This window comes from Hyperolius riggenbachi, chromosome 1 (genome assembly GCF_040937935.1).
Source record: "Hyperolius riggenbachi isolate aHypRig1 chromosome 1, aHypRig1.pri, whole genome shotgun sequence".
NCBI classification, from domain to species: Eukaryota; Metazoa; Chordata; class Amphibia; order Anura; family Hyperoliidae; genus Hyperolius; species Hyperolius riggenbachi.
In genome coordinates this window covers 95,596,171-95,618,535 of record NC_090646.1, presented here as the reverse complement: position 1 = coordinate 95,618,535, position 22,365 = coordinate 95,596,171, and the positions used below count along the sequence as shown (strand labels likewise).

At 43.0% G+C, this 22,365-nt stretch overlaps 1 protein-coding gene across 8 annotated transcripts in view; it reads right to left on the bottom strand.

The window, feature by feature from the left end:
- Positions 1 to 5,638: 5,638 nt before the first annotated feature.
- PPP2R2C (protein phosphatase 2 regulatory subunit Bgamma) overlaps positions 5,639 to 22,365 on the bottom strand; it is a 183,521-nt gene continuing 166,794 nt past the window's right edge. For all 8 annotated transcript variants that reach the window (XM_068277208.1, XM_068277188.1, XM_068277180.1 and 5 more), the window contains 3 exons: positions 16,057 to 16,226; positions 13,519 to 13,610; positions 5,639 to 9,251 (listed from right to left, as the gene is read on the bottom strand). In XM_068277208.1, the coding sequence (XP_068133309.1) occupies positions 8,960 to 9,251; positions 13,519 to 13,610; positions 16,057 to 16,226 (554 nt within the window). In that variant the 3' untranslated portion in view covers positions 5,639 to 8,959. The remainder of the gene's footprint in view (positions 9,252 to 13,518; positions 13,611 to 16,056; positions 16,227 to 22,365) is intronic.

Genomic DNA, 22,365 nt, shown 5'->3' with positions numbered 1-22,365 from the left:
GTACTGCAGTCAATGACATACAAGGCGGGTGTCCTAAGACACGACCAATATAAAACTCCGCTAAGGAAACTCCTGACTCTCATCCTGGAGCTTGACACTGCAAAACTCCACTATAGGAGCACATGACTGCTGTAATAATGATAACTACTAGAAAACTGCAACAGGAACTCCTGACTGCCATAATAAAGTTAGCCACTGCAAAACTCTGCTACAGGAGCCTCTGGTTGTCTTAAAGAGCCTATGAAGTGTAAAAAATAAATCAATTATGTATTCCCTTTTTATAAAAAGTTATACAGTAGAGTTCTGGTTAAAACGGAATTCAACTAACCAGCAGTCTCTCAACCAATCAGCACAAACTGCCGGCTGTACTCACAGTGGTGAAGGCCAACTTTTGTAGGCTGTTTGTGGACTCTGTTGTGCTTAAAAAGACTGGGCTCCACAGCTCCCCCAAGGTTAATATACTTTCAGTTACTGTATTTGAACATTTATTATGGCGTTCATGGTATGTATATAGAGTGGACTATAGAACTGAATTAGCTAGGCCCATGTTCAACATTGAGTCTCAAGCAACCAGAAAGATCACTTACCCGGCATCAGCCAATCTTTTTCCTTCAACTCATTCCCCAAGCTCCGTTTGACTTCCAGTGTACAGCCCAGCCCCTTTGCAGGAAACTGCCATGGCACTCTCTCTATCAGAGATAGAGTGCCATGGAAGCAACACCCCATTTCTTTGCAAGGGGTCGGGCTACACGTCATAAGCCAGCAGACACGGGGCTAGGGGGGTGAGTTGGAGAGAAAACACCCAGTAAGTAATTATAACTTTTCATGAGAAGAGGATGCATAGAATGTTTTACACCAAATAGGCTCTTTAATGAAGCAAGACTCCCCAGCAGAAATAAAATGTTTATAAGCACACGTGATTGTGTTTGTTTCAGTGATAACTCCACCCAAAGGGGGGGGGGGGGGGGCAGGAAATGCATACAGGATACAAGGGAGATCAGGTCAAGCACATCTCATTCTGAGTCTGTTCAGTTCTGCGACCTTCCAGCAATGTAAACTATTGTATTTTACAGACTTACAGGAACCTTTAGTGAGAGGTCTATGGAGGCTGCCATTTTTATCCTTCAAAAAATGGGACCAACCCTCTGCTTAATAATACATTGAGGCGCCTGACTCAAGCCTATCTCCATGGCAGTAGGCATGTGGCTAAAACAATGCTGAAGCCAAAAAGAACACCATGGTAGGCAGGGTAATAGTATTGTGTAAACAAAAATAAAGATGGCAGCTGCCGTACACTTCTCACCTCAGGTTTTCTTAAAGAAACAAAAAATGTTCAAAAGAGTAGGTAGCTGCATCTTTCTAAAAACATACCATTTCTCCACCACAAACTGACTGATGTAGACTTTCCAGAAAATATAGGCCTAAACATCACCAGAGTTTCAGAGAGATGTAAATTTACAGTAAATGGTTCCCTCCACGAAACTAAAAGTGTCCGGCTTTGGTGAACTGACCCTTTAAATAATGGTTCCCCAACCCCTCCACTGAGCAGCCATTTTGTACTGTGCCTCAGCAGCACTCAATACCTCACAGAACAAAATACTGTTGTAGACTATGCAGTATAGCCTTGAAACAAGTAAAAAGTTACCAGATATAAAATGTTATCTTTGAGCAAAATAGAACCACAGCTTTAAGAAAAAAATATCTTTTCTCCCATTTGGTTAATAAAAAGCATGCAGAAAGCCTATTGCTGTACATGTCACAATAATGCGGATACACAAATATGTATTTTTTTTGTTTTTTTTTTGTTGCAGCAATGTTTCTCAACATTGTACAGTTTTATTTTTCCAGCTATTTGTTGTTGCTCACAGTTAGCAAGTAAAGTTTGGGCAGACATTGGTGATGGGTTGGCTACTTGTAACCTGGGGAAGCAACAGGAACGCAGTGTCCCAAATTCCATGATTACTGCTGTAGAGGATTCTGGGTAAATGCAGTGAAAACAGACATGATTGTTTATTGTGTTTACCTATCTGCAGGATAGTTGTGCCTGATACACAAGTGTGACGGCTATTGGGCATGCAGGCATGATCTGCCGCTCCTCAGGGGAGGGGCACTGTGGCCAGTGACTGCTACAGAGATGGAAAAAGGTATACAGCATGCATATCCATTGCTACAGGGGAAGGTGAGTGAGCAAGGAGTGATAATTAGTGCCAGGCACACTAAGGGATAACATTAATTCAGTCAGTTGTTTTTTACCCAAGAACTGGCAGGTTACTTATCAGCAATAAAAACTTGGTTGTAAGCCCCACCCACTCTCTTAACTATGCAATTATATTTGTGCCTAACTGAGGAGAGTTCTCCTTTCCCCCCCTATTGAATAATAATAATAAAAAAAATAACATAATATTTACAGAGGCTCTAATCATTCTCTGTGCAAGACTATGAAACAAATAAAAAGTCTGATTGAGGCTCACTATATGTTCTTTTTCACACATTGAAATAAATCTAGGTTTGTAAAACAAGATACTTTTTTCCATGGCTTGACTACGGCTCCCACACTAATAGGCTGCCTCGTTGCTTAGCTACAGGGATGTGTTGAAGTGTTTTGTGCTATTGTGCAACTGCTTATCTACAAGTCCCTCAACCATAACAGATACAGCCAAGCTAAGCAACATCTCCATACACAAATCTAAGTGCATTTCATTACCAGCGTAAAGTGAAAGGGTGACTAAACTTACAAAGGCAGAGGGCCTGATTGTTTGGCAGTTACATCTTTCTCTCCTCCACAATTCCATTCTGCATTTTGAAGTTACATCTCAAGTCTATGTAGCGATTTAGATGTCAAATACTGACTGTGTACGGATCCAAAAAAAGTTCCTCACTCACTTTGTGTGGCTGAGTGGGCACTGTCTACCATGCCAAAGCCAGTAGTACTCTGAGTTTTTATAACACACCAAAATCTTTACTTGAAAACCGTCCACAGGGTTTTGGCTCCTCCCACTGCAGAGATGTCCCTTGGTTTGCATGAATAGTGTCCAGTCTAATTGCATGCAGTGTCCAGGCTAAACTGGGCCTGTCGAATTGCTCGTCAATAGTCTATAGGTAACTACACACCTTCGAATTTTCATATCATGGTTTTTGTGGCCTTTGAGTATATGGCTATGCTGGAAATGTTTTAACTGATGGTACTGTTGTCCTAATAGTGGCACCTCCTGCTTGTCCTCTCCTTCCACAGAACATGCTGATTGGCCAGGAGCCGAGCAGTGGCTCTGTACACAGCATAAGAAAACTGATTTTGGTCACCTGACACTACGTTCCATTACAGGTTAAGCTGGATAAGTGTAGCAAAAGATCCCAGCAAGACTATTTTTCTGAAGTTGTTCAAGCCTCATAAGAATCACAAAATGACCGTCAGGCTCTCCCAGCCACCCAACGTGCCACTTATGCTAGTATGTCTGCTTATCTGTACATGAACATGTTTGTGCATATATGATATAAAGACACCTGCTTCATCAGAATGGTAGTGCTGGGATCTGTTGCTACACTTGTCTTCCATATTGCCTCCTCTACCCCAGAGCTCACCATTCAAAGCATACCGGCTCCCTACATGATCGGTAGAGCTGGCAGCTCTTCCCTAGAGGTTTAAGTTACCCCTTGAAACTATTTCCCTTCATGCTGACGTTTCATTTATGCTGAAAGCAGGATTTGCTCATGTTTTACAGATAGTAGAGGTCTACAGGGCAGGCAGCAGTGGAAAAACTTTTTGAAAACAACACTACTGAAGGGCCTAAAAAAGAATTTATGACATGATATAATATTGTGCTGCTCTTCTGGCTCTCGTCACAGTGAGGAGCTACTCTGTCCACTTGGAGTAATGAGTATGATTTCAAGTGAAACTCAAGCTTGTGGCCTTTGGTTAAGGAACATGGAAAAGGTTATGCACTAATCAGTTGTGTAATGTAAGAGTTTATTTTAAGGGATGTGTATAGTTAAATAGGTATGAGGCTATGCAGACTAGCATCACTGTCAATACCTACAAAAGCACTGGTGACACTCAGAGCTTGCACTATTTGTTGAGCTGCATGTAAAATAAATCATTATATTATCCTATCATCTGTATGTCACAAGTGGGAAGCATGACAAGCTCTTGATAGAATATGTTAATGAATCGATCTATATGTGTGCTAGATAGTTTGTCTGACGCTACATCAAACAGACTGTATTTGCCAGGAAATAGACACTTCCTTCCTAATTTGGAAGAGAGATTCCTCAGTGATCTATAGTCCTCATGGTCTCATGACCATGGTCAGATGAGGGCTGTGTGTGTTCTGAGTCAGCCTGTGCCATGTGATTTTGTTACAGAAATTTACTGTAAGCACCAAATATTAACACTGGCATGTCCAAATCCTACTCACCCCACTCCTCAACTCTCTTGCCCTAACCCTAACTTCTATTGCCTTTCCTAGCTCTAGCATTCATCTACTGACTAATAACCAACCCTTTAGTGAGTGAAGTTTTGCCAACGTTTGACCTGATCCTTGAAACTCATTTTTCAAATGTCATTTCAAGAATTACAATCCATTTTTTTGATTGATTGTAGCATTTACAAAGTCTTATCAATATATTTTACACTCATGTTCAATTTTTTTCCCAGTTATGAAAAAAAGATTGAAAACCCTTGCTTTGGTCTATAAAGCAAGAAATGTACAATCTACCATACACCATTAAATGTTCATACAAATTGATCAGAAAAGTCCACAACTCCCGATCTTTTTTTTAAACAAACAAAAGTTTAAATTTGATCAGATTTTTCGAATGAATAATAAAAGTGAAAGTTTTAAATTTTTCTGCACAACCAATCAAATTTTATCAAAAAGCTGTAAAATTTGATCATTTGATTGTATCGTGTGGGGTCACCATTAGCGCAAACTTAGGACATAAAAGCAACTTTTCTGCAGTATGGAACAAAATCAGGGCTGTGGAGTCGAAGTTGAGGAGTCGGAGCAATTTTGGGCACCCGGAGTCGGAGTCGTGGTTTCATAAACTGAGGAGTCGGAGTCAGGTGATTTTTGTACAAAATCCACAGCCCTGTTAAATATTAGACAAAGGAGTCGGAGTCGAGGAGTCGGGGCCATTTTGGTTACCCGGAGTCGGAGTCGTGGTTTCATAAACTGAGTTGGAGTTGGAGTCAGAAGATTTTTGTACCGACTCCACAGCCCTGAAGAAAATATCCAATATCATTAAAGAAAACTTGAGACGGGGCAGAGAAAAAAATATACATACTTGCTCCACCCCCCTCCAGGCTGATCGAACCCTCGCCCTCCTCTTCCACCTTCTGGATCCTCTGCAATTTGCCCCCAAAAGTCCTCTGGCCTGGGACATACTGCACATGCGCGGCCTGGCAGCATACCGTGGGCAGGAGCGTTCTCCGCCTGTGCAGTACTACTAAAGAGACACAGAACATTCCCGGTCACGAGAGCGAGATGGGGAGGGTGTACAGGCGGACTGCACCTGCGTCTACAGGAGAACTTTCTGGGGCGAATTCTAGATTATCTAAGAGGCGGAGAAGGAAGGCGAAAGAGTGATCAACCTGGAGGGGGCTGAAGGAAGCCCCAGGTATGTATATTTTTTCTTCCCCCCCCCCCCCCCCAGGTACTCTTTAAGTTTCCCCAGCAGCTCTCAAAGCGCCCAAATAAACTCAGAGCTGTGAACAATGCAGACACAGGCCCTTCTGTAGACAATGCTCTAAGCAACACCCTGTGTCTGTGCACTTACACATAGCCCTTGGTATATCTCCCTGTGTGACAGGCTATGCTGTGTGCCTGTGCAGATTGTACATGTCTCTTATAGGCACCAGAACACCAGAGACCCTTTCTGTGAGGCCACAAATATCTTCCAGAACCACATGCCAATTTGCTACTGAAAGCTTAGTTTGATAAATGTTATGGGTAATTTGATAACTTACGGGCTAATTATGTAATCTACTAAAAGGAAACAAGGAATCGGGATTCTAGCCATGGAAGAAACCAATCTCATATTTTAACTTACTGACTGTCCATTAATATAGTTTGTACAGTCTAGCTGAGCCACCACACCCCCGCAAAGAGATGAAGAGACTGTATATGAAATACTCAGAGGCCTCACTAGGGGGGTGTAGTAGGTGCCACCTGCAGAGGGGGTGACACCAAGCTCCAGGCTGAAGGAGAGTGGAGTAGACTATGTAAATATAGACAAGGCTACTGCCTGATGTACTTCTTCCTCCTGCTCTTCTCCCTTCTGGCTGCTCCAAGTTGAGCTGATAACAGAGTTCAGATGTCACATGGTGATCATTTGAACATCCCCTTTAATAAGTGACGTTACTACCTGGTTGGAGGTTCATAGGGTAAGAGGGGGCGACACCAAGATTTTCTTCAGTGGGTGGCACCAACCCTAGTGACGCCACTGGAAATACTGACACCGCAGCACTGAGATGCATATCCATAGGGCTGCTTGTGCTGTACAGTGTGCCATGGTGTAAGCATATTGAGCATGTTACGTTGTGTGAATGTAATAATGTCATCAGTCCTACAGAGCCAGCACGGCAGCATCATACCACTGACATACAGGCCTAGGAAACTGCATGACATCCCAGCAGACCTAACAGGAAACAGAGACAGGAGCTCCGCTCTCTTGTGGTATGACCTCATTCACTGATAAATCATATCTAAAAGATGTTCTGTGTTTTTTTTTTTAAAAGGAACCAAACTAAAAAAACAGCCTTGAATATATTGCTCCCACCAGTGTCATAACTATAAATCATGGATCCTCCCAGCAAAAATTTGATGCCCCCCCCCCAATGGTCACACCCTTTTCCTCGCCATAACCCCTTGTGACCCTCATAGCCTGGGAGCCCATCTCACAAGGGTCATAAAACAAGTGTTGATATCATCATCTTCATACCCATAACAACTATAGCCACAAAATCACCTGACCTGAAGGATGGACCCCTTTATCAGAGGGAGTGGAGTAGTAGTTCAATTCTATATAGGCCACCACATACTGCTCTACATGCAGTGTATACTGAAACAGCGTTGCATTGCCTTTTACCCCCAGTCTCATGTCTTCCACTGCAGCGCCCACTGCAAATCAAATCAAATAAATTCATGAAATAAATGTTAACTCAAGCTGCTGTCAGGAAACTGCAGGCAGCTGAACGCAGCAGGCAAAATGGAACAGATGTATGCAAACTGGCCCAAACAAAAACTCTGAGTCTGTTGTCCAGTCATAGTGTAAACAGGACCCAACGCCAGAAAGACACTCCCTCCTTCTCCCACACAGCTGATCTGTATACAAGTGGCCAAATATGGCCAATTTTCTAATTCAATGTATTTCATAATATTAACTTTTTTTTTGCATTAAATTATGATAAATTAAGATTGGCTAAATTAGAAAAATGTACCTGTTTTAATGGAATTGTGTGGTGTTTGGAAAGTTGGCCACTTTTAAAAAGTATTCGTTTTGCAGGTGCCCAATTACTACACAGAGACGGTTTAAGGTGAACGTATTGGTACGCCGCCGGTGAGTTGGGCGAAAGATAAGCCGAATGACAGCTCGCCTCTGTTGCCGCTGAAATCCCTGGCGTCGTTAAATACTATTCCTCCTCTGAGTTGTCGCAACTGGGGAGGGAGATGCCCCGAATTACCCTTACCTGCCCCGCGCAGTATAACATTACTGCTATGGGGGCGCCTAGTTTTGGTGCTCAGTGCCAAAACCACTTGCATCACCCTAGTCACTGTAACCAGTTTAGGCTGCCCATGGCTGCAACCTGACATTTTTGGTAAGGTGAGGAGTCAGTACGACATGTAATCAATTGAGGGGGCAGTCATGCCTCTGGCCACGTACGTATGTTCCGGCTACGTTGTAACTTAAACTCAGGGAGAAGCCGAAAGATAGTTCTCCCTTCGCTAGATAATCTCTGGGAACATAACAAATGTATTCCCTGTCCCCTACTGATGACCTAATTTTACTCTTTGGCCACATAATTTGGGGTCCGGCTATTGCCGGTACCTGATTTACGGTGATGTTATTACAATTGCAATAATTAATATTACAGCCGAAATCCATCGCAGTGTGGTGCTGAAACAACCTGACTCAATTCTGGACACCTACTGGGCCCTAGGCATCTGCCCTTGTTGATGATCCAGTTCTGTAAATATATATTTAAACTTTTAGAAAACAGTTGATATTATCCATGACAATTTCATACTTCTGGTCTCATTGAACTAAACAAGAAGTAATAAACTAAAGAACTGATTGCTAAAAAAAAGTGTTCTGAAAAAATGTCCTCTTTGCGCAAAGATAAAAAGGTTTCTGACGTTTTCTTTTAGCTAGCTAAGCATGCGTTCCATCATCATGGTGCACCCTTTGTGTAATTAAGTATTACTTGAAATAATTCAAAATGACCAAAATAATCTCCTTATAAAAATAATAATAAAAACAATCTATGGCACAATAATTCATCGAATAATCCCACAAGAGGTGAGCTCCTAGACTGCGTGATGGTACTAATAGGAGCCCTGTAAGCTCTTGTGAATGTCACATACTTTATCCTTGCATCTGGCATAGTCATGCCCTGTATAGCATAAATCTCCCAGCATGCCTCAGGGCTAACATGGTTTATTACAGAGCCTGCACAATCTTCGCCTTACCACTGCCTAAATCTCTTTGGCAATTACATAAACACAGCATTCTGAAAGCAATCTTGTCAGCTGAGTTTTTGCTGCACAATTTATAGGCTGCAGAGACAAAAGAAAAGAAATAAAAACCTTCCACGAGTAACAAACCAGAAGATGACCCCCTCTGTTACCTGCTCAATACAATAAGACCTAGAAAAAAAATCACCATCAAGAAGACTTTCCTAGAGAGGTGATCAGAATAAGCCAACTGGAAAGGCTGGCTAAGGGATTATGGGAAATTGGTAATTCTAGTGCATATCTGAGTTCACTTTATCCTGAAATATATACAGATTGTTTGTCGCTGCTATGGCAATGATGTTCTCGGTGGGGTGCCATGCCGTGTGTAAGATCTTCTTAGTGAAGTCCAAACTGTCCACGCTGATGTCATCTTTTCTTCTCTTGCCGCCAACGCATACTCTACGGGGTTTAAGGACGGCTCGAGGCTTGCTGCTCTCTCGGGAGGCCTCCAAGGTGACGTCGCGCTTTGTGTTCCGGTCAAACATTCTGAAGAAGTTGTTGTATGCACCAGTCATGATGACACTAAAGAGGTAAGGAAGACAAGTGTTTGAGCTGAAAAAGTAGTTCTCAAAGTGGTGTTATCATCACATTTCATCTATAGTCTAAAAAACGTGTCGAACTCCAGTCCTTGAGAGACATGTCCAAGCCAGGGTTTAGGATGAACTGAGAAATGTGTTTTATTTGGTAAACCACATCTTTCCTGATTCAGTCCCATCAATTTGATCTGCATTAAAAATGTGTGAGGACCCCGGCCCTTGAGGACTGGTGCTTGACATCCCTCGTCTAAAGCATTAAAAACAGCATAACATTAATCACTTGCTGTCCCTATGACATGAAAATATGACATCTCTGCACTCTCCTTCCTACAAAATCTTAGATTACACTTAATTTATATCTGACCTGATAACACCACTACAGAGTTGTAAAATAATGACAGCAAACCCCTCTCCTCCTCCCAGGGAATTCAATGGCAGAGTTAGTTAGTAAACAAGTGTAAAATACACATTCCAGGAGCAGACAGTAGTAGATTGTATACATTACTTAATTGTTACATTTAATACATTATCAAAACAAAAGCACTGTTTTAATAAACAGGAGGGATAGACAAATAAAATGTGTGGGTTTAATGTACAATAGAACTGTTTACATTAAAGCTATAATGTATGAAAGTGGATAAATTGTGTATATTTTCACTTTTTTTCCTTTTAAAATGCATAGAAGATAAGGTAATTACTAATAACATATATTAGCCACAAAAAGCCTTATTTGTCCTGAAAAAAACAATATATAGTTATTTATTTAGTTGTCATAATTATTGATAAAGTTATTTGCCAAAGTAATCACAGCTGAGCTGAACTGTGAAAATTACCAGGGTAGGAAAGCGGTTAAAAGCTAAAAACCATCTGATTGCTGTTCAAGGGGTAAACTCATGCTTTACATTTAATTTAGCTGCTAATTGAGAAGCCTGCTTTTGCCGGCCAGAACTATCAGATTCAGCTGGAAATTAGATGCGGGGATTGGGGTGAGGGGGGTTCAGAGAACTTTATCTATTGTTCAAAAAGACCTTGTAGATTTTGAGAAACAAAAATGCTTTTTAAACTCTGTAAAATTACATTTTGTATTAGTGCACTTACTGTATATAAACAGACTTCCAAGTTTTGTATACATTTTAAGAAAACGGACTGTGTGGAGTCCCTCTACCCAAACTTCTCTAACCCCTTGTCACCCCATGCAGGCTGGTTTAGCCAGAATTTGGAGCCCGGACTGTGTGGGGTCCGCACCCTGAGAAATACCTGCTCACATGGTCCATACAAGGGGTAACGGAAGGGGCCCTATGGAAGCTCCCAAAGCCCTTTTCTATACCATAAGGGGACGGCCAGATTTTTTATAAGCCTCTAATTGAGCTATACAGTATATACAAATTACCTCAAATCCTCATACCTTATATACTCGCATATAAGCCTAATTTTTCAACACAAAAGATGTGCTGAAAAGTTACCCCCTCGGCTTATATGCGAGTCAGTGGAGCGGAACAGATGGTGGAGCACTGGCAGAGAAGCGTGAGGATCTTGCACCAGTAAGTGATCCTGCTCTTACCAGCTTGCACCCTCTTGTGTCTGTGCCCTCATCCCCTGCAACATTTTGTGTAGAGTGCGCTGCTGAAGACTACCTGTGTCCCCTGGCTTGTGGAGCAGAGCATGCAAGCAATGTGTCAGCAGTGCAATGATCAGGGATTCTTCCTGTGTGGCGCTGTGTCTCATATCTATGACACCATCTAGTGGCGTCTTGAGACACAGCTGTATAATCCTTGGGGCACATCTGGAGAGAAGGAATGACTTGTACTGGGGCACATCTGGCTACTGTGGAGAGGGCTATACTGGGGAGGGGGCTTATATGTGACGCAATCACTTTTTCCTGGTTCCTGAGGGAAAAGTGGGTACCTCGGCTTATACACGAGAATATACAGCATCACTTAAGGTGCCCACTAATGAAACAATCTAGATTGTACAATCTTAGGCTTTGTTCACATCATAAATCGCCAGCGCTATCACTAGTGCTAAGCCATTTAATAAAGAGTTTTTTTCTCCGCTTTTTCCTGCGTTTTGCGCTTAGAAAAGTGCTTTTCGAAGCGCTTTTGCAGAGCAATTCATTTTTTCACTTCCTGACTTCAGTCATTAGTAAACATCTTTCACCCGGAAATGAATAAATATAATGTATTTATTCATGAAAGCGCTGGGGAAATCTCTATACAAAGCCCTTTTTCAAGAGCTTTTCGATTTCCCTATACCTTCCATTGAGCAAAAACGCTCAGAAAATGGTACAGGCAGTGCTTTGCTGAGCGGATCGGAAATGAACCGCTCAGATGTGAACTCTCTCATAGGGAATCATTGCTCAAGCACTTTCACTTTCAGGGCGATTTAGAAAATTGCCAGCACTTAAAAAAAGAAACGAACGCCCTAGGTGTGAACAGCTCTAACCAAATCTATAGGTGCCCATTAATGATACAACTTGATTGTTAAAGAGGAACTGTAACATCAAAATGTCCCCTGGGGGGTACTCACCTCGGTGGGGGAAGCCTCAGGATCCTAATGAGGCTTCCCACGCCGTCCTCCGTCCCTCGGGGGTCTCGCTGCAGCCCTCCGTACAGCGGCGACATAAATATTTACCTTCCCGGCTCCTGCGCAGTTGCTCTGGTGGCTGTCGGCTCCGAAGTAGGCGGAAATACCCGATCATCGTCGGGTCTGCTCTACTGCGCAGGCGCAAGTTTCCGGCACGTGCGCAGTACAGCGGACCTGACTGAGATCGGGTATTTCCATCTATTTCCGTGCCGAAAGCAGCCACAGCGCCCCCGCTGGAGCCTGCAAAGGTAAATATTGAAATTACAGTCGGGTCTGTCGCCGGCTGTTCGGAGGGCTGCAGCGAGACCCCCGTGGGACGGAGGACGGCGTGGGAAGCCTCATTAGGATCCCGAGGCTTCCCCCACCCGAGGTGAGTACCCCCCAGGGGATCTTTTTGACGTTACAGAGTCTCTTTAAACCTTACAAAATGTATGTAGTCGAGAGGTAAATAATGTGAATATACTTTAGGTAGTCCCTCATGTTATATAGAATAGCAAACGGGGAACAGAGGCGCCAGCAGGGTAAAAGTGGATAAAACCTTTAAAATTTGCTTGGAGGAAGCGGTGGACTTACCTCCATAAAGCAGACACGAAAGACTGTCTGTATAATAGTAATCACTTTTATTATATAGTACCCCAAAAGTGCAACGCGTTTCGCAGGCCACGCCCGCATCATCAGGCAATAAACGTGGGGACAAACAGAATTACAGCAGTAGCAGGAGTAGCGCCTCAGTCGTTCATGTTATATAGAATGTTAAGATTGTACGATCAAAATTGTATCATTAATGGGCACTTTAAAAATAGTAAAAAGGTACACTGAGCGAATATATTTTGATGCGATACTTAGAACCGGTTCACACGGACGCTTGAAGACCATGGCGCTAGTATTTTAAGCTCTGCCCATTCAAATGAATGGGCAGCACAAGTACCATCGTTTACCGTTGTTTGCGCAAACATCACATTTTGATCCCAATTTTTCCCATTGTCTGAGACAACCTTGGAGGAGAAACCAAGCGGCCAGTTCAGATGACCGTCTGAACGGACCCTATGCCCCTTATATTACATGGAAGTAGTAAGATTGTTCAATCGAGATTGTATCATTAGTGGGCACCTTAAGATGTTGTTAAGATTGTACAATCAGATTGTAAAGCTTATGGCCAGCTTTACACTGCAGTCTGATTTCCCCTACCCCAGAGAAAAAGATAATGTATAGCCCTGAATTATTAGCGCTTACAGTAAGAAAACAATGGACCACCCATGGCCCAGTTCTATGTGCAAATGTACATACACATATCTAGCTCATCACATTACAAGACATGTATTCAGAGTCATCTTAAGTATGTTTACAGTTCCCTTTAAAGCGGACCTGAACTCAGAACTTCCTCTCTGCTTTACAAGATAAGCAACAGCATAATAACCTTTAAAGAAAAACATTTCCTTGCTACATCCGTTTCAAATCCTGCAATAAATCTGCAGTGTGTCTACTTCCTGCTTTCATGGAAGCAGACATAGGGTTAACACCCTGTGTTTACAAATTAGCTGCTCTGTCAAGGCAGCCAGCTGATACAGCTGAGAGATCACATTAATGTGTGATTATTCATAGATGAGGGGGGAATAGGCAAGTGGTGTTTGGTAGACACAAGGAGGATAAAACATGCTTGGAGTCCTTACCTGTCTGACCCATTCCAGGCACATTCAAATTTGTCAAAAATGCAGTCGTTTTCATACAGGGAACATAATTTACTTCTGAGATAATCGTGAACCTGTGGAAGGGAATATAGCATTCAGAATAACTTCAGCACTATGACTTCTCATGATATGTACTACATACTGTGAGACTCCCTGTCCTGTCATTAGAGCCAAAGATCATCTCAGCATGTGTTACACCCAGAGGGTGGCTCAGGAGGGACTGGAACTTGTGATAGTCAATCCACTATAGTAACATCTGATACTAAAAGTATACATATATGAACTGAAATAAGTATTCTAGTTAATTAACAGCATAGAGTAATGTTAGAAAAGTATGGAATATTCTGTACTAATAAATAATTTCAGGCAAAATATAAAAAATACAAGATGTCACGAAACGAAATATGACGTACTTTGCCCAGGCACTTGACAGATGTAGAAGTGAGTGATGATCCTACTGGGCTAATTACGATTTCATTAAAGGGACTCCGAGCAGTGCAGAAACTATGGAAAGATGCATATCATTTTAAAGCTCTCTTTCTCCTCTTTCCAATGATATATAAACCGCCGCCCTGCGCCTTTTAGTTTTCGCTATTTTCGCGATTGAAATTGCAGTGACCGTGATTTCAATCGCGAAAATAGAGAAAACTAAAAGGCGTAGGGCGACGATTTAGGTGTCGCCAGAAAGAGGAGAAAGAGAGCTCTAAAATGATATCCATCAAGCCATAGTTACTTGTATTACACAGGACGACACTTTCCCCAGTGTCAGCAGCTCCATTCAGCATAATGGAGCTGCTGTCTTTAGGAAAAAGTCGCCCTGTGTAATACAAGTAACTATGGAAAGATGGATATCATTTTAAAGCTCTCTTTCTCCTCTTTCTGGCGACACCTAAATCGTCGCTTTACGCCTTTTAGTTTTCTCTATTTTCGCGATTGAAATCACGGTCGCGGCAATTTCAATCGCGAAAATAGCGAAAACTAAAAGGCACAGGGCGGCGGTTTATATATCATTGGAAAGAGGAGAAAGAGCTTTAAAATTATATGCATCTTTCCATAGTTTCTGCACTGCTCTGAGTCCCTTTAAATTTTGCTTAATTTTCAAAATTATAATTATATATTATTTTTGTAATGGAAAAATCGTTATCACAAAACATTAAGAAAAATTTCACATAATTACATCCAGCAAAGTGAAGAAATGCACAACCCTATAAACTTGTCAGGAGATGTGCCACGGCAAGCTCAGTCACCACTTGAGCAAATCCAGGAAAAGAATTATGGCAGTATTTGTATAGCGCCTTTCTCCTGTCGGACTCAAAGCTCTTGCGAGGCAGCCACTAGAGTGCACTCAGTAGGCAGTAGCAGTGTTAAGGAGACTTGCCAAGAAACTCCTTACTGAATAGGTGCTGGCTTACTGAACAGGCAGAGCCGAGATTCGAACCCAGGTCTCCTGTGTCAGAGGCAGAGCCCTTAACCATTACACTATCCAGCCACTGATTTACAGCTGGCACCATCAAATGCCCGCTTCCATTCCGTCTCCCTGGTAACGTCGCTGACATTACAGCACCACTCCGTCTGTCTGATGTTCCCTATCAGGTCAGCTGTGCCGATGGGTGGTGTCATCGCCTCTTACGTCGGGTTGGGGCTGGACTGTCAGTGCGGTGGACGGGAGGGACGCAGCACATTGGTGAGACACTCATGTTCATTGGATCATTTATGTTTAGATAAGTTTCCCATTAGGTCCGCTCTTGCCATAGCGGATAGGGATTGGCCTTACATGTATTGTGGCCTGTGATTGGTAGATTTGAAAATATAATATACTATATAAAGTGTTTTGTGAAAAAAAGCACATTGAGACTGTCATGGCTTGAAAAAGGAGCAGGTCCATCGCTCCGAAACGTCGCATTCTGTACAAATGTACTATTCATGATGGTCTTTAATAAAAAGAGCATTTGATGGTGCCGGCTGTAATTCTTTTACGTAATTACAACCATACACTAATTTTTTGCAATTACGATCATTTTCGTGATTATATTTCTCTAATTGCTAAAATTTTTGTAATTAGGAATATTTTTTCGCACGGTGCTTCCCCCTCCACCGTGCCACTCCGAGCTTATGGCCACTCTCCTGTACATGAACGAGCACGGCTGCGCTGCGCAGAACAGGACGGCTGGTTCCTGTGCAGTAACACGGAGCCACCACTAGGGCTTGGCGGGAAAAGCCAAAACCCATTCAGCTCTGTGCACTGTGCAACCACGTGTCGTCTACCCCTGCACAGTCTGGCCATGCTCTTTCGACATGGACTTGTCAACGAGCTTCAGGGGGTCCCAGCGAGGGGGACAGGGGAAGAGGATCCAGACACTTGCCTCTACTGAGGTAAGCACCCAAACTGGGCACCAGGTACACTTTAAAATGTACGTGCCTTATCTGCGCTCATGAATTTTAATGTTGTTTAGTGAATATACCCCCAGGTGTTAGACTTATAACTACCATTGCTTTATCAGACTTGGCAAATCCCTGTACCTGGTAAATCTCAATGGGCTTAGTCTCCATGTTCAGGTCCCAGACTTTCACTGTGAGGTAATCGCGGGTGAGCATGTAACGACCACTGTGACTGAATTTGACATCGGAAACTGAAGAGATGATCTCAGAGAAAAATGACCTGTTGCTTGGATCCTCCGGCTCCTCATAAACTATAAATACAACAAAAAATAAAATCATTCTTCCTTACCTCTTCATCATTAAAAGATCAATGTTAGTCCTAGATAAACTACGGTACATATGCACAATGTAGACATGCATAAAAATAGAAACGTGAGAAAAAATGGACGCCGGGTGAAGCCAACATAAGTATAAATGATAAATACCGTTGTGAATTAGGCGCCAAATGAAAACAAATGAAAAAATATTAACAGCGGTAATGACAATAATAGAACATTGGTAAATGTTACCGATATATTACTACAACTAAACCTAACCCTATTCTCACACAGGACCCTCCCCCCTCCAATGCCTAACCTTAAAACCCCCTTCCTAGTGCCTAACTCTAAAACCCCTCTTCCTGTTTCCTAACCCTATAGCCCCCCTTCCTAAAGCCTAACCCTAACCCCCCACTTCCTGGCACCCTACCTTAAAACCCCCCTTCCTGACACCTAACCTTAAACCCCCCCTTCCTAACCCTTTCATCTTCAAAATGATACATTTCAAAATCATAGTTTAAAAAAAAAATCATAAATACATAAGACAAAAAATTTCAAAATCAAAAAGCAGAAGCAGAAACTCAAAGCCCTGAGCTTCTGAAAAATAACCAGCTGCTCGTCAATTTACACAGCTGCCACTGAAAGCTTCATATACACAAGTATGAGTTGGGTAGCTGGCTGAGATCAGGCCTAAATCCCTCGGGCGACAGGTTGGGTTAGCGCTTTCCAGATGGCTGTTTTGCAACATGTCTTGTTACTATGGAGGGGCGGAGGGATCATGCGCAGCACGACGGAGTCGCTTTCGCCAGGTGGGGTGAGTGGGAGAATAATGCACTCTGGTCTGGAGTCCCTAAGATGTTGCTAAAGGTCTTCCCTATCAGACCTTTAGGCCACGTCGGGGGCTTCTGTACACACACTAGGTTCTCTGTCCTCAGCAACACCATCTGCATAGAGTTTGTACAGTATACGCTGCCATTATTTGCATGGGTTTCATTTCAATTGATCAGTTGGATCCCTTTAAAGCGGAGTTGTCACCATAAAAATCAAATTTCAACAGCAACTGCTCTGAGTGTATTAAGTGAAAAAGACGCTAATCCTGCATTCAAAACTTTTTCTGCTGTTATGGTTTGGAGTTATCACATTAGGAGCACTGGCCCTTTAATTGCCATTGCCATCGGCTGGCAAAATAGTTGCATGCTGGGGGGTCTTTTTATCTATAATATATTCCTCCTCTTCCCTTTATTTCCCCCTCCTTCTAATGACCTAAAGGCCCATACACACGTCGGATTTACCTGAACGACGGGTCGTTTGAACGTCCCGTCGTTCAGTAGTTGGCCCGCTAAATCGGGCGTGTGTACAGACTGTCATTCGCTTGACAAGAGTGAGTTTGAGCGATCCGCTGGGCGGATTGCTCAAACACACTTTTAGCAAGCGAACTACAGTCTGCACACACGCCCGATTTAGCGGGCGAACGACTGAACGACGGGACGTTCAAACGACCCGTCGTTCACGTAAATCCGACGTGTGTATGGGCCTTAAGACAGTGCACTTCCTAGTATAGACCTCAGTAGGAGTGTCTGAAGACTCTGGGAGGAGGGCGGGTAACGAATACACAATTAGCAAGAGGAGAAAAAAAGAGTGAGGGAGGAAATGATGTCAGGATTAGCTTAATTCAAAGGTAACCACATTTTTTAAAATTCACAGGAATCAGTACATGGATAGCACAATACATCTGTTATGTAAGTAGAACTAGTATCTATCTACTTACGGTATATGTTTGTTTTTTATTTCTAGGTTAGCATGTGGGTCACTTGTTCTTTAAAAAAAAACCTGGCCTATAGTGGGAACATTAGACCATGGTGGCAGTGAGACTACAGTATGAGCTCCTACAAGGTACAGCTAGTGATGTGTGAAGCACTGCAGAAACTGTGACCACTATATAAATCCTCAATAATAATAACACAGCTGGCCGCAGGTATTAGTCTACAGTAAGTATCACTTTAGGCAGTCCAGCTCTGTAGTGAGTCACCGCAGAATCGATGGCTTTTGCAGACTGGAAATCAGTTCTTTGCATAACTACATCTCCTTTTTCTGTAAGACAGCTTGTTATATGAAAGAGTATAAACCAACTTTATGAGCCATTTGTTCCAGATAATTCATACTGTAATATTAGTTTTCACTGAGTTATTTCCATGACGTCCCCTAAGATTGATGTACTTCCCTGCAGCTATCAGCAGAGTGTAATGAATAATCAGTTGGGCTGCCTCCCTCCGCTGTCTCCTCCGCTGTCAGTCATTGAGGCGGGTGCGTGTGTGCGCTGTATATAGGATGCAATGGGTGAGCCACACATTAGTGCAAGATGCTTTGTATTACTGTACAATTTGCATATACTGTATATACTCGAGTATAAGTCTAGAAATGTAGGTCTGATTCACTTCATAAAAGTACAGGGGTTGACTTATACACAAGTCACAGGCAACAATGAGCTACACTGAGTAATGTGTGTACTAATAGTGGCATTCTCATTTGCAGCAATTTACCCTGTGGTCACCGCCGTGGGGAAGTCTAGTAGGGAATAATTTGTGCACATATCTATATATATAATAGAGTAAGTACCTCAACCTTCAAGCAAGAAGAAGAAGTAGCGCCCTGCCCCCAGGGCCGATCTAAGCAAGAAGAAGGGGCTGGTCCAAGCAAGAAGAAGAAGTAGTGTCATATCAAACCAAGGGCAAAGAGGGATCATTTGCATATTCAGTAGCAGTGCATTGTGGGTAACCACAAATGTTCACTTATAGCTGAACTATTGCAGATTTGCTTCTGTTTTAAGAAGGAAAATGACACCAAGCTTTGCTTTTTTTAGTAGGAGGGCTTTTTGGTCGCTTTTATCCCCCTATACATTCCGAGTGGTTTGGGTCACCCTGAGCTGCTTGGTTACTCTGTTGTACTGGTCCAAGCCCTATCTCATACAGCCTTATCAATCCTTGCCATGTACAGATGAGGACAAAAAGGCTGTCACATGTGGGTTTGATTTGGCTGTGTAAAATTTAAAGCTATAGGCTTGCTATACACCAGTGGTTCTGGATGCTTGCTTGGCTTACTAAGGGTGAAAAGGAATTATTTGCATATTTAGTAGCAGTGCATTGTGGGTAACCACAAATGTTCACTGATAGCTGAATTATTGCATATTTCCTTCTGTTTTGGAAGGCAAATTACACCAAGCTTTGTTTTTTTTAGTAGGAGGTCTTTTTGGTCCCTTTTATCCCCCTATACATTCTGAGTGGTTTGGGTCACCCTGAGCTGCTTGGTTACGCTGTTGTACTGGCCCAAGCCCTATCTCATACAGCTGTATCAATCCCTGTCATGTACTGATGAGGACCAAAAGTCTGAAACAGGCTTTCTACATGTGGGTTTGATATGACTGTGTAAAATTTAAACCTATATCCTTGCTATACACCAGCGGCTTTGGATGCTTGCTTGGCTTACCAAGGGGGAAAAGGGTTAAGTTGCATGTTTAGTAGCAGTGCATTGTGGGTAACCACAAATGTTCACTTATAGCTGAATTATTGCAGATTTCCTTCTGTTTTAAAATGGCAAATTACACCAATACAGTGTGCGGCATTGCAGGAAGTGACGACAGTGGAACGCACGATGAAACACGGAAGAGGTGAGTCATCCCCGCCTGCTGCCTCTTACTAATAGTGGCGGCTGCTACTGTGCTTAAGCAGGAGGGGAAGCGCACATGGGGGACCCAGGTGAGGGGGGGTTCCTGCTGAGCTTTAGCTGGAGGGGGAGTGCACATGGGGGACCCAGGTGAGGGGGGGTCCAACCCCCCTCCCCGCCGCTGTGCCCAATACCCCTTTCCTGTCCTCTACCCTCTTATGTGGCGTATGCTACGCCGCGAGTCGGCTAGTTATTTATACTGAAGCTAACGATCTTTGCTGTACCTGCTTTGAATGCATGTTGTGTATTTTAGTCCACAATTGTGGAGCTCTGCACATCTATTGCAGGTAGTCAATTCGGGTGCAGCCTCTGTTTGGAAGCGCTGCCAATGTCTCCTGCTGTACAAAACTCTTGTAAGTATTCTTATGGCTAGCTGCATCCATGTGCATCAATTTGCATTCAAATTATAGATTAGGACTAGTACATGATTTGCATCCGATTTGCATTCAAGGCATGTATTTAGCCCTTGTGGGGCTCTGCATGCCTCTGTTGATCTACAATTCAGTTGCAGCCTATGAGCACTGTCATTTGTTTGATAACTGGTATTACTTAAAAAGAAATATGGAAGCCTCCATATCACTCTCACTTCATTTAAGTATCAGCATCAACCTCTCATGCCAGCATTTTTGGAGTAGCAGGAAATACAATGTAAAGTCCCATGTAGTTCTATGTAGGTCTGGTTTTCAATGGCCAGCGTCATCAGCGTCATCTCTACTATAGGGGCAACCTGGGCAATTGCCTCAGGGCCCCCTAGCGCTGCCAGGTCCCCCCACAATTTTATTTTGCTCCACGAGATACCTGCAAAAATGTTGGCAGTATTGCAACTCACCTGTTTTAGTGCTTTAATAAACTTAACTAATCCAGTCATACTGGCCTTTCTCTTCAGGAAAGGTAAGACCAATACTACTACCCCTTTTACCTCTTCCCAATGTAATGCTATGGTTTGTTTTTTTACAAAACCACATTGCTCCAGTGTGCACAGACACATAGGATAACATTAGCAGCAGATTTAAAAACTCAAAACGCTCAGAAAAACTCCTCTGGTGTGCACCAAGCCTTACACAGTTTTTACATGTTTTATGAAATCAGGCACCTCCAAACTAACTTGTTTTCAAGTCAGTAACAGAGCACTAGCTGTGTGGCCTGAGCAGAGCAATATAATCTGTACTAGTTATTTGTAACTGAGTCACAGAACGCTACCACTGTATAATCATATGGTAGTTGCATAGCAGTAGTTAAAGTAAATTGACAAGTGTAAAAAGCTTGGAAAATGGTTACACACCTGCAACTAGTTTACAAAGTTGGGTTCCAGATTTGCAGGACTCCACCACCCAACACGGAGGTGGCACAGTGGCGTAGTGGTTACCCATCGCTGGGTACCTGGTTCGAATCGCAGCCAGGGTTTGTATGTTCTCTACGTGTCTGCGTGGGTTTCCTTCAGGCACTCCAGTTTCCTCCCACATCCCAAATGAACATTTAAATGAATAAAAAAATACAGCCTGCAGCAGCGATCAGGGCCCACCAACAGAAATCTCTGTTGGTGGGCAGGAAAGCAGGGGAGATTCATTTGGCTGCTAAGTTGTATGGCTGTGCAGCACACTGTTAAAGCTGCAGTGTGCTGAATTGTAAAAAATAAGCCTGTTCACTAGGTGGGTGTAAGCCTGTGGTCCTCAAGCAGTTACAGGAAACCTAAAGTAAAAAATGCCCATTCACTCACCTTGGGCTTCTTCCAGCCCCCTGAAGTCTTCCTGTTCCCTCACAGTCATCCCGCACTCCGCTGTCCCCCACCAATGCTGGACACGCAGCCTTGTGCCCCGCACATCCTCTATCACACTCCCATGGCTGGGAGCACTCTGCGCTTCCACAGTGAGCAAACATTGCTACTGAGCATGTGCAGAATGCTCCCGGCCATGGGAGAGTGATATAGGCGTGGCCAGCCAACTTGTCAGTTTGGCAGATTATGGAGAAGGACAGCGGAGGAATGGCTGAGTGCATGATGACAGCGAGGGAGAAGGAAAGACTTCAGGGGGCTGGAAGAAGCCCAGAGGTAAGTAAATGGGCAGGTTTTTTTTTAACTTTAGATTCACTACGAAGAGTGCATCCCATTGCAGCCAATCAGATTATCATTTACTGTAAATGACCAGAGAAGGGCCAATAGGCTTCTTTAATTTTGAACAGAGCTCCTCTTTATGTAATAATGATGCAAAGTAAGTGGCTTTTATGTTAGTGCATTCCATCATAACTGCATTTCTGGACCTCTGCCTGGAACAACCAACACACAGGGATGCTTCATAAACCAACAGGCCATGAGCCACACTACTGAAGCAAGTATTGGCAAGCTATAGGCATCTGAAAGGTCATTATTAATTAGCTGCTTGACAGAGACATTTTGTTATTGTGTGTTTCTGGATAT